We start from the raw sequence: 18,503 nt of genomic DNA on the forward strand, positions 1-18,503 counted from the left end.
ACAGAAAGCCAAACATAAATTCAAACTTAAAATGTCTGCCATGGCAAACCATGATAAGTACATATGTTTGTTTTATTTAGTGAGTTTTACATCTTTACAAGATGAAAACACCCATCCTGCTTATTTATTTCCTTTGTGTTTTATTTTCCATTGAACACTGTTAAAAACACATTTCATATCTAACATTTTTGAGCGCCATTTCTCACAATATACACATAATTACAGTGTAACTATCCACTTTGATTGAAAGTACACATCTTACTTTACAGACAAATCATAAAATCCTCCTCATAGAGACAAGGGCTCCCAGCACAAATGACAAGTTATATTCCAAAATGAGAGAACATGGAAACTGGCTCTCAATATTTACAAAGGACATTTTGATTTATGAGTGTTAGTTAGTGAATTCTGGAAATTTGGAAATCTAGAATTGAACAATTACTATTTCCTGAAGTGTAATATTTTGGAATAGAACTCCTCATGCACTGATCCACAGTGAACTGTACATGGTACAGCTACAGTAGAAACAACTCCAGTGTAAAATCATTCTGTACATAGCTGCGATATTCATCCGTCCTGCTCGCATGATCTGGTCTCTAAGTTACAGCATCATATAACATTGTATAGTAAATCTACCACGATGCGCTGAACAGCATTTTAATATCTGAGCAATGACAGGATGCTTGGGTTTCATTGATGCAGGAGAACATGAAGGTACATACTCTCTCATTGTGCACATACCTGTACATCCCTTGTCGTCATTTTAAAGGAGCTGTAAGTGATTTCTGATCTCAATTTAAAGCTACATGAAGCCACAGTGAGAGACGCAGCTGTAATATGTTGGGAGAAGCAGCAACATCCTTACTAATCATAACCAGAAACAACCACTTATCTGAATGTGTGGAGACTCATGCATGTTGTCTTTCCATCATCTTTAGCAATAGAGACCTGAGATTGACATACAGTAAATTATCTTATGTGTCAGTGTTCAAATAATGGTTGAGTCTGCAGGAACAAAAGAGGGGTGGAATCACCTGTAACCTACTACAGTAGCTCACATGGTAAACCTCGTAGCAAACTATAGCACTAATTCCCTCATTACAACAACTGCCTCTCTGTTAACATCATTCAGAGAAAAAGGCAAAGTGGAACATCTGACATGACTCCTTGCTGTGGGAATGGACATTACATTGACTTTCTAACGACAACAGGTAAATATGGAAGAAGTTTTGAGTTTGAGGCAGGGGAAATAAGAAAGCCTATCACTAATATAAACCTGTCCCAAATAAAGGTATGGGTCTCTCTGCCAATCGTGAAACATAAGCCTAACTTACAGCCATATTGTCCTCTGCAATAGGTACAAGCAAGACTGAATTTCGGGTTGTCAGTGAACCCTTACAGGATCCTGTCCTCTAGTAGATTTTGGCCCAAAAACACAGAGAAATATATAATGTATATAATTTTAAACTCTTGACCTCTTAACAAACACTTTATGGCTAGAAGTATGTGGACATCAGAACATTACACCCATATCTAACTCATGAATCTCTCATTTCAAAACCATGGGCAGTTATGTTCAGCTATAACGACCTCCACATGTTAAACCTGGCTGCATTCGATCCCATTTAGCCACAAGAGCACAAGTGATATTAGATGATCAGGTCTGGCTCACAGTAGGTGTTCCAGTTCATCCCAAAGGTGTTGGATGGGCACTGTGAGGGCAGGGTTCTCACATTCTCCCAGCCCAAACTGAGAAACTCAATTCTTTATGGACCTTGTTTTGTCACACTGACACAGGAAAAGGACAAATACATAATGTTACCTCAAACTTGAAAGCAAAATCAGCACAAATTCACATCAACATGTGGACAGTGGTGTCCACATACTTTTGGCCATATAGTGCAACTAATCTGGGCTACATGTGAGCAACATCGGGTCTGTTGAACTTGGTCAGATGAAATAAAGACAATGTAAACTTTAAAAGTAATAAGTAAATAATTGGTGACCAACACAAAAGCACAAATGACTCCACAGATCATGATCAGAATCCTGCATGTTACGCATTTAAAATTAGATGTGACACTACATTCAATAGTGCTGACTACAGAAGCCAAGAAAGGCCATATTCATAGATCATTTTTTATCCTTTTATAACAGAGCTACATTATCTCGAGATAATGGAATAATTACCACGTTATCTTGAGATAATGGAGCTTTGTTATGCCAAGATCACAGAATAATTATCTCAAGATAACAAGGTAATTATCCTGTTATCTCAAGAAAACTACATTATGTTATTTTGAGTTAGCACGGTTAAAAAATATTTGCAAATATGGCCTTTCTCAGCTTCTGTAATTGACCAGTATAAATTATTTCATATCCAGCTGTAACTTGCATGTAACTTCCCTTTCATAAACTTCTACAGTGTGTCAGTCTGAACTTGTATCAGATCAGCATCTTTCGTTAACTGTGAAAGCATCCTAGTTAACTGGTTAACTGGTAAGGTAAAGGCAGCAGCACTGGTGAGTACAGAGTGAAAGGCAAGTGAGTACAGACGTGAGACTTTAAGGGCTAAGTCTCAGTTTAAGGTTTCTTAACTCAAATGAAGAATCCTTTATGTTTCTATTAAGGTCAAGGTCAGTCTGATCAGTATTTGTGAAACAGTATCTCAAGGATAAAAAGTAGGTTTATCTGGAGCAGCTACATAAGATGATAGTTTTTACATATAAAACAATATCTTTATTTTTTATGAGGTAGAGTCAAGACATAGTTAGCCTAGCTTAGCACAAAGACTGAAAGCATGGCAAAACAGTTAGCCTGGCTCTGTCCAAAGTTCAAAAGTATGCTTTTTGCCAAGAAATAGTTCCTCTGTAATTACAAATAGTCATTAACTCATTTATAAATTTGTTTGTGTGCAGATTAAAAGAGTTGAGAAGTGAGCTTCAGAGATGTTGGCATGTGTCTGTTTATCACTCTGAACCAGGTCTATCGAATCGACATCACCCTCTGCGACATCACCCACAGGTTTTCTGAAGAGTGGTTTTAAAGCTCACACTGAGCTGCTCTACTGTCACCATCTTGGCAGCGCCTGACTAAACCCCTAACTCCGAGCTATTCCAAAAGTGGTCAAAGAGGAGGGGAGTGTGTGGAACTGAGACTTCGGTAGATACTGGTTTGTAGCAAGCATAAGCTCACCAACCTGTCACTCAGAGAGGCCACGCCTTCAATTCTCCATAGCTTTAATAAAATGTAAACAGGTGAGTTATATAAACAGGTGTCATGAAGGAGGAAATTAGCTCTAGAGACCAAAACTGTTTTTGTACCAGGCTGTAAACATGTTTATTTCTGCTGCAAAGTTGGACATTTTAACATGGGAGTCTATGGGGACTGACTCACTGTTGGAGAAGACTCTGGTGGTCATTAGAGGAACTGCAGCTTTTAATACTTCAGTGTTCATGCTTCATTTTTCAGCCTCGGAGGTTGATGTTTGCTCCCCCTGTGTTCAGTTTTTATGTGAAGCTAGGCTAACTATAACTGCTTCCAAGTCTGTATTTAACACTGTCAGAGATATGTTTAGATCTTCTTATCTCTGTCTTGCAAAGAATTCAATAAAAACTGTTGAATTATTCCATTAAATTAGCTCCAATCCAGGTGGACATTTTATGTCCACAAATACTGATGTGATTGACTTTGACCAGGACAAAAAGAGTTCTACAATTAAATGTAGTTTCCGTTGAAGATAAAAAAAAAGAAAATACAGTGACTTGAACTTTTGTAACACAAAATACACGACACAAAGACATGGATAAAACACTCATGGGATACTTAGTAACAAAAAAGTGGGTAAAGTGGTTAGCCTGTTAGCCATACAGTGCACATTGACAATATAATACAGCAATGGACATCATTATTAAGAACCAGTGCTCAAGACAATATGTACAAATAAAAAAAAAATTCTCATTCAGCAAAGAAAAACAGACTGTACATTCCTTCAGACCAAAAAGTTCAAATCACAAATTTGCTGTGGAAGGAGATAAAAATCAAGTTGCAAAACCCATAATGGCAGAACAGATGAAGTCATGCGGGATCAGCATCACCAAGGGAACTCTAACAAGATAAAGACAGAATTTAAATTAGTTTCTGTCTCAACCAGACACCCCTTGTATGTAACTAATACTCCTACAATGAACATACTGGTGTAGAAAAGGTTCCCCTGATAATATTATGTACGTTATTCTCATGCAAATTAAAATGGAATTTGACAGAATTAGTTTCAGATATATTTTTCTCCCTCTGCAGTTTCCTTTTCACCCTTGTCTTGCCCAAACAGTCAGATGTGGAATCTGCAGAGGACGGCTTTGAATTCAAATAAGGCTAAACCATAAATGATGAATTACTTGCCCTTACGTGGCTGAACAGTAGTCAGTGATTTTCAGTCTGTGTGAACAGGCTACATCGCTCAGTGCCCACAGGATTGGTGCTTCTCCTCAGTACAGTCCTCATTGGATTTTGGTCCCATACAAATGAAGCGTCATATTGTCGTCGTCACTTAAGGGACATTGAGGGTCAGATACTTTGACCCCACTCCCCCTCACAGGTGAGAGCCTCTGGTCTTTACCTGTCCACCTCTGAGGCTTCAATGTCAGTAGTTTTTCCAGGCAGAGAGTAAATCATTACCTTTTCCTTCATCGTTTCCCTGCAGGGAGGGAGAGCCCATAGTATGACACTGCAGAGCAGGTGTTCTCTAGGCCCTATAGACAGATACACCCACTGGGTGTGAGGCTGTGAGGCTGTGAGGCTGTGAGGCTGTGAGGCAGGGCTGCAGTGCTCAGATCAGCCTCTCCTCTGGGGGAACTTTTAGGACACTGCCCATCTCCAGCCTGGCACCAGCGACCTCCTGTGAGCTGGGACTGTACGTGCCCTCCGACTGACGCTTCTTCCGCGCTGTCATGATGAGGAAGAACACCACCAGGATGGCCAGTAACACACAGAGCGTGGTCAGAGGGATGGTCACCGCAAGCCAGGGAACCCGCTCCTTATGCTCCTCTTTCTGCAAGAGCACAGTGTTGTTTAAAGCAATCAGTCCAGAGTTTAGTCCAGATGTTTTGTATCTCTTTTCTAAAAGTTCATGTCAGAGGAGTTTTGAGTTTTGCTTGATTACACAGGTAAAAATTTCACAGATGAATGTATATATATTCACTTTATACTTTTCATTCATACAAAATGTATTTAAGAAGAAGTGAAGAGGTAATATAACGTAAAGGATTAGTGTGCAGGATTTAGGGGGATCTATTGGCAGAAATGGAATACAATATTAATAATGATGTCTCTATTACTGTATAATCACCTGAAAGAAGAATCCTTATGTTTTGGTTAGATTAGAATTAACTTGTCATATCTACAGAGAGAGCGGATGCTCTTCCTACTAACCCTGGCTCCAGAGCGGGCTTCTCTGTTACGTTACCTGAAGACCACCGCAGATTCTCCTACAGCAGAGGTCACTAACAGGCAGACCGCAGTCCAGACCCAGACCCAGACCCAGACCCAGACCCATAAACTATTATTAATATATATAAATATAGAATATTAAATCTTTACTGTGTGTTTCTATTTTAACCACTGCAGCTCCTCTAGCCTTTAAGGCACTGGTCACATGACTCAGCCAATCATGGCGTCTCGACTCAGTCAGTGAGATATACACAGACACAGAGAAGACGACATCGGAGAAAGAAGTGGATAAAGCTGTTCAGTTGTTAAGATGGGTTGAGATTGTTTGTTATATAAATGGTTCAGACTGACGGAATTAACCATGAAGAAGAAACATGGAAAGTCAAACTACATTTTTATTCATTTAGTAAAATTAAGCACTTTGTTATATTTTTTCAAAATCCCTTTTTTATGTAGTTAATATATTATAAATTATTACGTTTATTTTTCCTGAAATGATAAAGGACCATATATATACACACACACACTGTATATATATTTATTTATATAATCATAATGTATTATTATTATTATCCTTGGACCTTTTTAAATCCTCATTGAATACCCCCTGTCCTATATGCTTGGAAGGGGAGGGGTGTTCAGTTGGTTGCGATCTGTAACCTCACCACTAGATATCACTAAATCCCAGACACTGGTCTTTTAATGTAATAAAACGTAAACACTACTCAGCTCAACATTCTGCACCATGCTGTAAATTCCAAACATTTTAGTTTCATTTTCTTTATTACATCTTTTCACAAATACTAAATATAATTGATATTTTTGCTTTATTTGTTAACCATAGATACTGTAGGCTCCTGTGTTGTATCTTTGTCTCAGTAAATGTTGTTGCCCTCTCTACATTTTTACATCATGCATAATGTACACAACGCTTCAGATTGATAAACTCTATTTTCCCTCCTTCTCTAATATACTTGTATGTGTAAAACACTTATAAACAGCACTGGAACTGTCAGATTAACATATATTAATTGTGTGTAGCCGTCCCTCGTGGTATTATTTCTAGATGATGGGTCTGTTGCAGCTTCAGAGAATCTGAATCTAAACTATGAATTTTAAGCCAGTTACTGATGCATGTGCTATGACAGTGAATCAACTCAGAGCCACTCAGAGTCTGTCACTTACGTTGCTCTCACACAACGCGCCGCTGAAGCCCGGCACACACACACACAGGAAGTGGTTGAGTCTGTCCAGACAGGTGGCACCGTTGAGACAAGGGCTGGACTCGCACTCGTCTATTTCTGTCTCGCACCTGAAACACATCAGCAGGGTTTAAACGCAACGCTGACTGACAGAGCTGCGGCTCACACACACATATGCTCTTCTGACCTTTACACCTGGTTCAGACACACTTTCTCCTCAGCCACAGGTGCGTGCGCTGAGGCGTGTGTGCTGCTCTCACCTGGCACCGGTGTATCCAGGCTTGCAGGTGCAGTTTCCTCCAGAGTTGCCTCCTATACAAATCCCTCCATTAAGACACTCTGTCTTTGCATCACATGCCACTGGAGGGAAACGCCACCTATTGGACACATGAACACACACTCTCTGTTACAATCAACACTCAGTTGCCAGCTTATTCAGAACAAGTAACCCAAACTAATGTAGTCTGATACAACAGCCCTGCAATAAATCCTCTTTCACGAAGGTGATAAAGTTCGGTTAATGTTGAACCTGTTTCAGAGACGTGTTGAGATCACTCCGGAGGATTTAGTCTCTGATGCTGTTGAATTATATTCATGAATTGAAATACTTTTTCCTTGATTTCACTGCAGCCAGACGTTTCCCTCCATCTCTGCTACTTGTATTATTTTGTGGTGCAGCTCAAGTGTATGAACAAGAATGCAAACAATCTATATTTTCTCAAAGAAAAAGATCAAATCCCAACCCCTCGTCCCAAACTGGCTCAACTTCAGTCACATTTAAAGCTCCGTATTTCCCTTTTCTTCTCTGTGTTAAAATTGAAGTGTGGATCCATAAGAAGATATATTAAAATGATCTCGATGTAGTTTTACTTTTCTCTGGAGCATTTAAACTGCAGGACCAATGAAGCAGGGACATCTTGCCTGGTTCCTCAATGAAATGAATGGGGGACAAAATTAGGTTTTGCCACACCTTAACAACACGCTCGCTGGGTGCTAAGTGTTTTTCTTAAACCCTTCATTAGACACTATAGATCTGTTTACACTAATTTCCCACATAAATTGACTTTGACATGTAAATTAGTGAATTGTCCCTTTAATATCCACCACTATACATCTACTCGATACATTGCATTATTAAAAAACAACTAAAATTTGACAGTATTCATGTGACTGTAGAATAATCTGAAAAAATAGTTAATCCAAAGAAAAAGAAGTAACATTCATTTAATGATTCACAACAGGAAGTACTAGAGGGTCTGAGTTTTCAGCCTTTTTCCAACACAATAAAGTGTTAGGGTTGCAGAGAAGTGGACAGATGTGTACTCACTGGCAGCGCTTGCCGACATATCCAGGAGGACATAAGCACGTGTGAGTTCCCACCATCTCCACGCAGCTTCCTCCGTTCACACAGCTGAACTCCAGACAGTTGTCCAGCTCCTCCTGACAGTCCTTCCCTGTGTATCCAGGCTCACAGTCACACTGGTAATCTGCCAGTAGGTCTTTACAGGTCCCATAGACACATGGACCTGAGGAGCACTCGTTTATCTCCGTCTCACACAGCTCCCCTTCCCATCCGGAGCTGCAGCTGCAGTTGAACTCATAAAACTGGTCCAGACATTCACCCTGGTTGAGGCAGGGCTGGGAGTCACAGATCGGTGCACCTTGACATCCTATGATTGGCTCATGTCCACCCAGTCTGGAGAACCAGCTCACCTGAGGGGCCTCTGGTACTCTAATGAGTGGCAGGTAGACTCCACCCACTCTGACCTCCCCTAAACACCCAGTGTATTTCTCAGCCAGCCAGATTTTTGTATCATTCAGGAAGTTGAGGTTGCCGCCAACGCCGAAGCTGCCACCCACTCTCTGGCCATCCACAGTGAGGTGCCAGCGGGACGCTGACTGTGCGGGGTCAACCATAGTCAGCTGGACGTGGTGCCACACCCCGTCTGCAACTGTCCTGTCACTTGTGAAGGCCAGCAGCTCTGAGCTCACCCCGCTGTCCAGTTTGACCAGCAGGGAGGAGTTGAGAAGACCCAGGCAGAAGACCTCAGCTCTGCCGGCGGCCCGCAGCAGGATCCCGTTCTCGTCCCGTGTCCGTATGTCCATGGTGATTGTGGTCACCGGGCTCAGCAGGGAGCTGTTGGCAAAATACTGCAGAGAGTTGTCCTGGAAAATGGCTTCTGTTAGACCTGTGGGAGGAGGAGATGGTGTGAATGAACCAACCACTGAATGTTCAGGTCTTCTCCAGTATTACATGATCAATGCATTGATAGGAAAGACACAAACTGAGCTGCTGTCACAGGAGACAAAACTGTGTCTTTCTCTGAACTCTTGCTTTGATGTTGTCCAGTGGAGCTCGCTCTCTCTTTCTCTGTTGTCCTTTTATTCGGGTTTGCTTTGCACACCTCTGCAGGTGTTCTCCAAATATATAACATTTATATTTTATACATGAAAGTCAGTTCACTTGTTGTGGTCTTCTGTGGCTCAGGGGGAGATTTGTCTGATGATGTGTTCTCAGTTTGGGCTAAAGGAAAGTCACCAAGGGCGGACTGAAACAATACTTCAGGCCAGTAACATCACAAACCATCAGACTGCTAATTGTGTATGCTAACCCTGTTTGCTGATGTAACAGGTACCAGACTAGTTTTAAATTTGGCCACTATGTCCATCTGTACGGTGTGCATGAGAGCTCAACACACTGCAACTGAAAAAAACACATGCAACTCGAGAAAACATCTTCATCAGTTTGACAACACATGAGCTGCAAATACTCACAACACAACACAAGTGTTTCCAGGGGACACTAAACAGTGATGAACCTGGCTGAGACACACTAGTTCAATGCTTTTAACTTCAAAAGTTACAACGAGTGTTTCCCAGCAGGTTCATCACTTCTTTTTTTAAGGTATTTTTTGCCCTAGAGAGAGAGAGAGAGAGAGAGAGAGAGAGAGAGAGAAAGAGAGGGCAAATGAAATGCAGCAAAAGGAGTTGCACTCGACCCCACCTGTGGAAACACTTGTGTTGTGTTGTGAGTATTTGCGGCTCATGTGCTGTCAAACTGATGGAGATGTTTTCTCAAGTTTTAGTCTGTTGACCTTCAGGACAACTGTACATCTAGGAAGAAAGTTATCCAGATTCTAAAATACAATTTGTGAATGACCAATAAATGTGAAGAAATGTTCAATAATAATAGCTTATAATCGCAATTGCATATTACAGGAGAAAGTGGAGGCTAGATGGGCGCCATATCTTCGCAGCAGAAGTCTTGAAGACTTTTTATTGACGACCATCATCAAAGACGGTCTTAATGTAGACAGACAGGGCTGCAGCAGTAACAGTGTGGACACACACAGTTCAGTGACGCAGCATCACACACACACACACACACACACACACACACACACACACACACACACACACAGGTGAGGTGATAGAAAAGGTTCATAAACTCTTTCCTGTTGTTATTATCTGGTTAAACTGGTTCACGGGGCAGGGGGGTGGAGCTTGAAAGACATGGGCGTTCACCATGCACAGATCTAATGAAATACTGAGCTATCAAGTTGCATTATACGACTTCTCAGATTATTTTAATCTGTTTCCACCAATGTTTTGAGAGTGCAACATTAAATTCTCAAAGTATAGTTTGTAGTGTAATAGGCCATTTCCGCAATACCACCATCTTGGATTCTGACCAGCCAGTTACACAAGTTTCAGGATGCATTGTGGGTAAAATCCCATCAAAAGCTAGCTGTCAAGCAGAAACATCCCAAAACTCAAAAGTCAAACTCAGACTTCATGACATTTTCTACAGAAGAGTATGCAATTGTAGGCATGGTGCCAAAATATCCCACAATGCATTCCATAATTTTTGTGAATAAAAGTCAAGGTTGCTGGCCAACAGGAGCCTGCAATGAAAATTGAAATGGTGAGGGTGGAAACAGCTGGAGACACAGCGAAAATCCTCTGTAGACCAGACCGTCTCATTTTGGTTCGGCTTTCACAGTCTCTGGCTACAAGGGGCCACACCGTCACAGACCGAGTCCTCTGAAGGATGCGGTCTATGAACTGGGACACAGCGGTCAGCAGTCTATAGCAACATTTAAAAATAATGTTTAGCCTATAGAGGAGCTTGCCTAGTTTCTTAAGGAGTCCAAAATCTACAACTAGCACAGTCAGGAGCTCAAATCCCACTGTAGCCACATGAAATTAAAAAGTAATGTTCATCTTGATGTTATTATATTATATTATATTTTAGTATGTTGTAGGATCTTTCTTCTCAGCTCCTCCTTCATGAATCTTTTCTTACCTCTCTTGTATTAAGAAGTTTTTCCTTTGATGTCAGAGGGTCTGAGGTTAAATGATCATTCAGAAACTGTAAGTCTTATAAAACACTGAGAGATAAACAAATAAACCCGACTCTACCCGACTGTGCATTCATTTGCTCTGCCTTCATAAAGAGAGATAATCACTACAGAGGGATTACTCACATTCATAACCGTCCTGCAGGTCCACACAGCGCACGCCATCAAAACACGGGTTGTCCACGCACCACAGGCGTGTCTCACACAGTCGGCCTGAGTAGTTAATGGAGCAGTCACACTTGAAGTCATTCCAGGTGACCTGACACTGTCCACCATTGAAACAGGGCTCATCCTGCGCACAGATAGACACAGATGGATGGATTACATGATGACTTGTAAAATCTGTTACCTGATGCGACCGCGAGTTTTAAAGCTGCAGAGAGGACTGAGCGCTAACTCGCAGATCAAAGGGATTCAAAACCTGAACAATGTTAATAGGGATGAGGCATTACAGTGCAGCCCAGCTATCAGACAGCACTGCGAAGTGCTAACACAATTAGCATGAGTTCAGTGTTAGAGGCACGCACTGGCTAAACATGGAGCTTTCCATTCAAACTGAATATTAGACAGTTTTGTCAATATCTGACATGTAATGTGATGCAGCCTGCTTCAGTATGTAATGCAGCCATGCCATAGTGATGTTAGTGTGTCAGTGTGTCAGTCTACCTGTGGACTGTAATGAAATTTTGTTTAGGCCCCAGTGGATGAATTCTAAAGGCTGTACTGGTAAATTTACATCTAGCACTACCAACAGTTCAAACCTTGCACACCCAGTAGTTTCATATTAAGTTTCTGATAAAGCTGTTAATTCAAAAAAACAACCAGAATAAAACAATATCTTTAATCAAATAATTATTCTCTCCTAATTCTAATTTCATCCCCATTTTCTATCACGTTTGTTCAGTCAGCTGGTTCACTCACTGGGTAGGAGTTCATAACCGGGACAGGAGGCCTGAAGCCCACACTGCTGCACGTGTTCATTTAGGAAGTGGCAATAAATAATAATAATGAACCAATCCCATTTTGATTTATAGTGGGCGAGTTTAAAGGTCCTTCCTGAAGGCTGAGGGCCAGAGCTATTTTATGGGTTTTACCTTTTTGTGTTCAGGGATTTAAACTAGCACAGTGTTCTCCACCTGTTGGCCACAAAGATTTTGCAAGTGGGCGACAAAACATTTGCAAAACAGAACAATTTTGGTCAAAAGATTGAATTTGAAAAACATTTTTTTTCATGTTGTCGCTCCCGGACCACATCCTATACTTGTGTGCTGTCTCAGTCTGATTTCATCCATGGCAAAAACTGGAGAATCAAAATGGAGAGCTGTTTAGTAACAGGAAGAATTATAGCAAAGAGTCAAAGACAGATGGTGAATCGACAAGTGAATCTCTCCTCCGTCAAACAAAAAAGAAAAACCGAGCTTCCTCTGTTTTCATTTCAGTCCTGAATGTTCAATGGTTATTATAAAAGTAAAAAGTGCTGTGAGAAGACTTTATTTGGCCTTTGTACTGTTACGGGGTCTGATGTGGGTCGCCAACATTTTTGAGATTTTCAAGTGACTCCAGAGTTCAGATCAGATCGGGACTTCAATGGGTGAAGGCCTAAAAGCTCTATTCCTCACAGTTCACCACTGCTCAACAGTATTTTCTTCACTAGTGGTAAAAGTGGAACTCGTTGACTATACACTGCCAAAGCTTGACACGTAATGCTGAGCAGCAGCTGCAGTAGGACCAAAGATCCCTGATCCAAATGCTGTTTGGAATTTACATATGACCCTGAAATTATTCAGATTTTTGTTGTGCTCTACAAAAAGTCAGAATTAAATATTCTTCAATGTAAATTTCACATCATCATACATTTTACCTTGTTTTTTTGTTTTTTTTGTCGGTCCCACTTAACAATAAGATGACCCTTATAAATGTTTTATAACTAGTTTCTTAATTCTTACTAATGACTTACTACCATTTATAACTGGTAAAAGGAGCCTTATAGTAACTCATTAATAGATGATGATGTGTTTTACACTTTTCTATAAGACGACCCTCATAAAGGATTTATAAATGGTTCATAACTAGTTATAACGAGTTATAACACAGTTTTGGCTCACTATTTAGCAAGATCAAGTTAATGTTTACTACTCATTAATCTGACTATTGACTTACTACTATTTATAACTGGTACAATGAGCCTTATAGTAATAAATTATGATGTGTTTTACACTTAAGACTCCTTTTATAAATGTTTGTAACTGATAAATAAATGGTTGTAAAAATGAGATGAAGAAACATGAAGATGATGGAGAGAGTATCACCGAGATCTCAACAGTGGGACAAAGAATGAGTCAGCAGTTCAAGTAAAGGAAGGTTCCCACCTGTGTTCTACCTGAATGTTAAAGTCCTGAAGACGAGACCAACCAGCAGAAAGCATCTCCATGTCAATATCTGATCAACAGCTGTGATTATAATGTGGATGGCTGCTGAGAGCAGGTCAAGGTAAACAACACTGCCGAGGCCTTAGAGGATGAATGTGGTCATGTGATATGATCATGTGATCTGCCATAATCTGATCTGCCTGATGAAACTTTCTGACCATTAAGATGCTGATGCTGGTTCATTGATATTAACTGAACAAACATGTGATGGAGCAGCAGGTACAAATGCTGATGATGGAGAAAACAAAGAAAGCTCAGTAACTAATGAGACATAAGGCTGAACAGTACAGATACATGTGGGCTCACTATTTGATTGATTTTAACAGGTCACTGTCTCCTTTTTATCTAATGTGTTATAACAGCTTATAAATGATTTATAAAGTGTTAACAAGCTATTAGATAAACTAGCTATAAACCATTCATAAATCCTTTATGAGGGGAGTTTGACTGTGAAATGGTACCTTGTTGTCTGCTCTGTATGAAAGTGAATATATTTCTCTTTTACCTTGCAGGTGTCATCACTGTGACATCCTGGCAGCACGTTCTCCTGTGTGCTTGCCTGGTAAACCTCCACTGTCTCCGGATAATCCTCCATGGTCAAATGCTTGTGGTCCAGCCGGACGTCCTGCAGGCAGCCCTTGAAGTTTCCACCCCAGGCATTCATGCTGTTTCCCACAGGGAGCGCTCCAACATACGCCACATCCCCTGCCTCGACACTCACGTTCCCTAAGGCACGGTGGTTCCCTGCTTTGGGGAAGACCACATGGCCATTGTGCACCTTAACAGTCACCAGATTATTGTTGCCATCAGTGACGAACGTGGCCTCCGACAGCAGTGTGGTGTGAGGGCTGTAGATCGCCACAGTGCCTTCCTTCAGGTAGATGGTCAGATAGGGGTCCCCATCTCGACTGAGCTGCAGAAGCAGACCGTTGTGTTTGAGGGAGCGCATCAAAAAGGAAATGCTGAAGTTGTTTCCATGGCTTTCCAAGATGTTGTAGGCAGAGTAGCTGCTGGTGTTCTCATGGCCGAAGGTCCAGGACGGGTACTCTAAGGTGGGAGGGGGAAGCACAGAGGTGTCAGTATCTTATCCCAACATGCTGGTACATGCTACACTTCATCAGGAAATACTTTCTTTCATTTTCCAGTTTTAATGAAATATCAGGTCACAGTCACCAGAAGTTATGCTCTTCCTGGGTTTAAAAAGTCTTGTGTGGCTCTGAAAGAGTGTTTTTAACACACATCACGTGTGTGTCTAAAAGACACAATGAAGGGTGTCACACAAAGATCAACTGAGTTGCATTGTGGGACATCTGATCCAGTGTTTCTGGAGTTAGACCCATAGTAATCATAACAAACAGTTTGCCTTGACTCCACAGAGTTTTTGTACTGTACCCAACCTGCCCGGCACCAAACAGCAGACAGTGTGGAGGAAGCTACAAACTTCCAGTGACTTCACATTAGAAGACGTTGAACTACAGCAAAGCAACGCCAGGCAGAAAACTAGTTCAGCTAACTGAGGCTACTTTGAAAAAGTTGTTCAAAATACTTGATACAATTGACTGTGTACATGTGAAACATATCAAATTATAACAAAATACAAAACAATAAGGTCACATGGCAGCAAAACTGCCACTCAGTTTACTTTTCTATACTTCACCAGTCAAGTGCTGGAACATCATCTTTGGTTTTGTGAACAAAAACTGGTTCAGTGTGACTGTGGGGATTCTTCCTCAGCCGAGATTCTGGAAGTTTATCGTTGCGTGAGCAGTAAGCAACACCTGCCTTTGGCTTCTGCACATGCACAACACACAGGTCAGGTGTGTGGTGGTGACTGCCTGACCAATGCATTGCCTGGGCTGGTCAAAGGGGGTTTGATGACCCAAAACTGTTTGTAGTTTCAGCTGGTAACTACACAAGAATACTTGAATCATTATTGACATGTGGATGTAGTGCAGAAACCAGCAAGTTACTGCAAAATGTAGTTGAACTACTGGTTTAATTACATGTAGTTCTCTATTCCCCAACACTGATGGCAGACAGAGACAACGTTAGCAGCTAGCTGGTAAATGTTTTCTCAGGATCTGTTGGAGCCCGACTAGAGACAAGAGGAGAGTGAATGTTGAACTCTGCCGAAAGTGTCTGTTGAGACATTAACCTCAACGACTTTATGAGATGATAATATGACAGTGTTGTGTTTACAGCTTGTTCCACTGCCAGGAAAATCAGTGCATGCAGCTTTAATATTGAGTGGCTCGTGAGTTAACAGCAGCTCACCCAAAGGTTCAGAGAATTTCGTCTGTACAAACAAGATCTCGCCAGGTGAAATATCCAAATCTCAGGAGCTGCCCTTTTTCTGATAAAGGCAAAGATGTTACATTGTTGTGCATTGTTAGCACCATAAGTGTTGTGGTGCTACAGAGACAAATCCTATTCTCCAGACGTAAAGGAACATGTTTGTTTGGTACAAGACCAACAAAACCAAAAAAAGTGAAAAAATGATCATTCCAACTGAAATTGTGGCTCATATTGCAATATGATTTTTTTTTGCATATTGTGCAGCCCGAGTTCAAGCAACACAACGTCACTCAGTAAATCTGCTCCAAATGCAACTTAATCAAATACACAGACCCCTGCCCCCCTTCACCACCACACCACCAAATCATCGTCCGTCAGTTTGTTTACGTCAGATCAGCTGTAGGCCACATGCAGTGATAGAAACTCTTCTGATAACACAACACATATAACACTTTCTCTTTGTTCTTTTTCAGCCCATGTTTGTTTACATTTTGTAAAATGAAGTGTACTGAATTAATTCATTGTAACTTCCTGTTTGTTATGTACCACTGATGAACTGACAACTATCACTGATCACTGACTGAGGAGCTTCTCCTTCTCCGGTCTGTAATGAGATTTATGGAGGTTTACTTGCAGTGTTGTTTTAATGTCTGTGTGTTTAGGTCTGACTGAATCATCACTCACGTTTTTGTCTGATGTGAGTCTTTGAGTGAGCGATATAAGATATACGTTTTTAGTTGTCTCTAATATTGGTCATGAGGGCAAGATCCCACCTGACTACCACTGACTTAAAGGTTGGGTGTATGCCAGTGAACCTGTGTGGTATCCCGTCATACTCTACCTCTCTCACAGCTCTCTCCATAGAAGGGCCGCTGACACTGACAGCTGGCACGAACCCACATGTCCACACACCGGCCTCGCTGCAGGCAGGGGTCCTCCTGACACCAGTCTGTTTTGGTGCATCCCAGTTCCAGGCCGTGGTTGTCCTCTCTGATGAGGTCTTGAGGCAGAAGCAGCTTACGGTCAACATAAAGGTCTTCCATACAGCCGACAAAGCCCCTCCCACTGGTCGTATGGGCTAAATACTCTTGCGGAGCCCCTCCCACATACAGCTGCTGAAAGGAGCTGGGCTGGAGGAAGATCAGATGGTTGTGGCCCTCGTTCTTCACTCGACACCCTTCCTCACAGCCGGGTCCTTTTATAGACAGAACCAGCCTCTCATCCATGGTCACAGAGACCTGGTGCCATTCTCCGTCATTGACCGGTTCAGGGTAAACAACATGCAGAACCTTCCCCGCCTTCACCCAGGCCTGGAGGGAGCCACCGACGAGCTCCAGGGAGACGAACTGCTCCACGGTTCCCCGGTAGTACAGCACCATGTCAGGCAGAGTGCTCTTGAAGCGGAGCTGCATGTGGAGCCCGTGGTCATCAGCCTCTCTCCTCGTCCTGTTTTTGGAAACAGGCAGCTGCATGTGGATGTAGCCCTCTGAGTTAAAGGAGAAGGTGGTGGAGGTGTTGCAGCGTTCTCCGCTCCAGCCGGGCGGACACAGGCAGGCGTAGCTCTGCTCCCCATCGTCCGTCAACATGGGGACACAACCTGCTTCGTGCTGGCACTGGTGCTGCTGGCAGCCAACCAGGCGGACGTCACAGTCTCGCCCACCCCACGGCTCCTGGTCGGGCTCTGGTGGCGGGCAGTGACACCTATAGGCGTTGGCGGCATCTTCACACGAGGCGCCGTTCTGGCAGGGATGGCTGTCGCACTCGTTGATGTCCACCTCACAGTGGACGCCTGCAAGAGGACACAGTTACTACTGCAATGACAGTGGTTCAGCTTCAAAATGGAAGTCATATTTTGTTAAATTATTTAATCACTTAAATCAATCAAAAGACAGGGGGCTGCAGTGGGAAAGTCAAACTACAGTAAATGTGTTAATTAGACTCAGAGCTCTTTGTGCATGTGTTGCTACCCATGAACAGGCAGATTTGTTTGAGCCAATTCATGAATATTTCCATCAGTGTCATCTGCAGATGAGGAAATGACGGGAGGAAACAGCTTTAATTTGAGCAAACAGAGGATAATTGGATTTGTATTCTTCCATAATACAATTAAACTTGTTTATGTCAAACTGATTGAATCAGCTGGACGTTAAAATATTGCTCTCTATGCCTCACTCGCACCCATTCTCACGAACACACACACACACACACACACACACACACACACACACAAATACATGTTTAAAAGATTTGACTTTTGTCTGTTCTACATGTAACATTAAGAAAACACACACACCTCAGCGCAGTGTGTGTGTGCCTGGTGTCTGTGGTCAGAGCTGCCTCATCAAACTGCATTCAACATTAAGCCCTGGCAGCAGCAGTCAACCTGCATTAACATAGTCCTTTAAAATACTCTACACCCGAGGAACCCTAAAGCTGTTCATCCTCTCTCTGCCAAGACGTCGCCATTGGTTACACACGAGCGGCCAACTTTCTTTTGCTGTTGTGAAAAAGTGCTGTACCATACTGTACCTGTCAGCCCCCAGGGCCCACAGCAGCAGCACAACAGCAGCAGCATCAACCTCCTTCCCTCCATGATCCACCGAGTCAACGGCCAACACACTCCTCACACTGCTGGGTGGTAGGAATGACACAGCCAGGTGCTCTCTCTCTCTTTCTTTCGCTCGCTCTCTCTCTCTCTCTTTGTCTCTCTCTCTCTCTTTAGCTTACAAAGCAGAAATGCTGTCACTCCTCCACTTTTCACCGGGCAC

General features: G+C 42.2%; 1 protein-coding gene across 1 annotated transcript in view; it reads right to left on the reverse strand.

The window, feature by feature from the left end:
- Positions 1-57: 57 nt before the first annotated feature.
- LOC111647902 (protein crumbs homolog 2-like) overlaps positions 58-18,503 on the reverse strand; it is a 39,271-nt gene continuing 20,825 nt past the window's right edge. Inside the window, exons 7-13 of the mRNA XM_023397595.2 lie at positions 16,577-17,524; positions 13,946-14,487; positions 11,138-11,303; positions 7,978-8,839; positions 6,911-7,027; positions 6,634-6,760; positions 58-5,050 (exon numbers count right to left, since the gene is read on the reverse strand). Coding sequence (XP_023253363.1) covers positions 4,829-5,050; positions 6,634-6,760; positions 6,911-7,027; positions 7,978-8,839; positions 11,138-11,303; positions 13,946-14,487; positions 16,577-17,524 — 2,984 coding nt within the window. The 3' untranslated portion in view covers positions 58-4,828. The remainder of the gene's footprint in view (positions 5,051-6,633; positions 6,761-6,910; positions 7,028-7,977; positions 8,840-11,137; positions 11,304-13,945; positions 14,488-16,576; positions 17,525-18,503) is intronic.

This window comes from Seriola lalandi, unplaced genomic scaffold (genome assembly GCF_002814215.2).
Source record: "Seriola lalandi dorsalis isolate HSWRI2012SDOR001 ecotype SW California unplaced genomic scaffold, Sedor1 jcf7180002054883, whole genome shotgun sequence".
Lineage (NCBI taxonomy): Eukaryota > Metazoa > Chordata > Actinopteri > Carangiformes > Carangidae > Seriola > Seriola lalandi.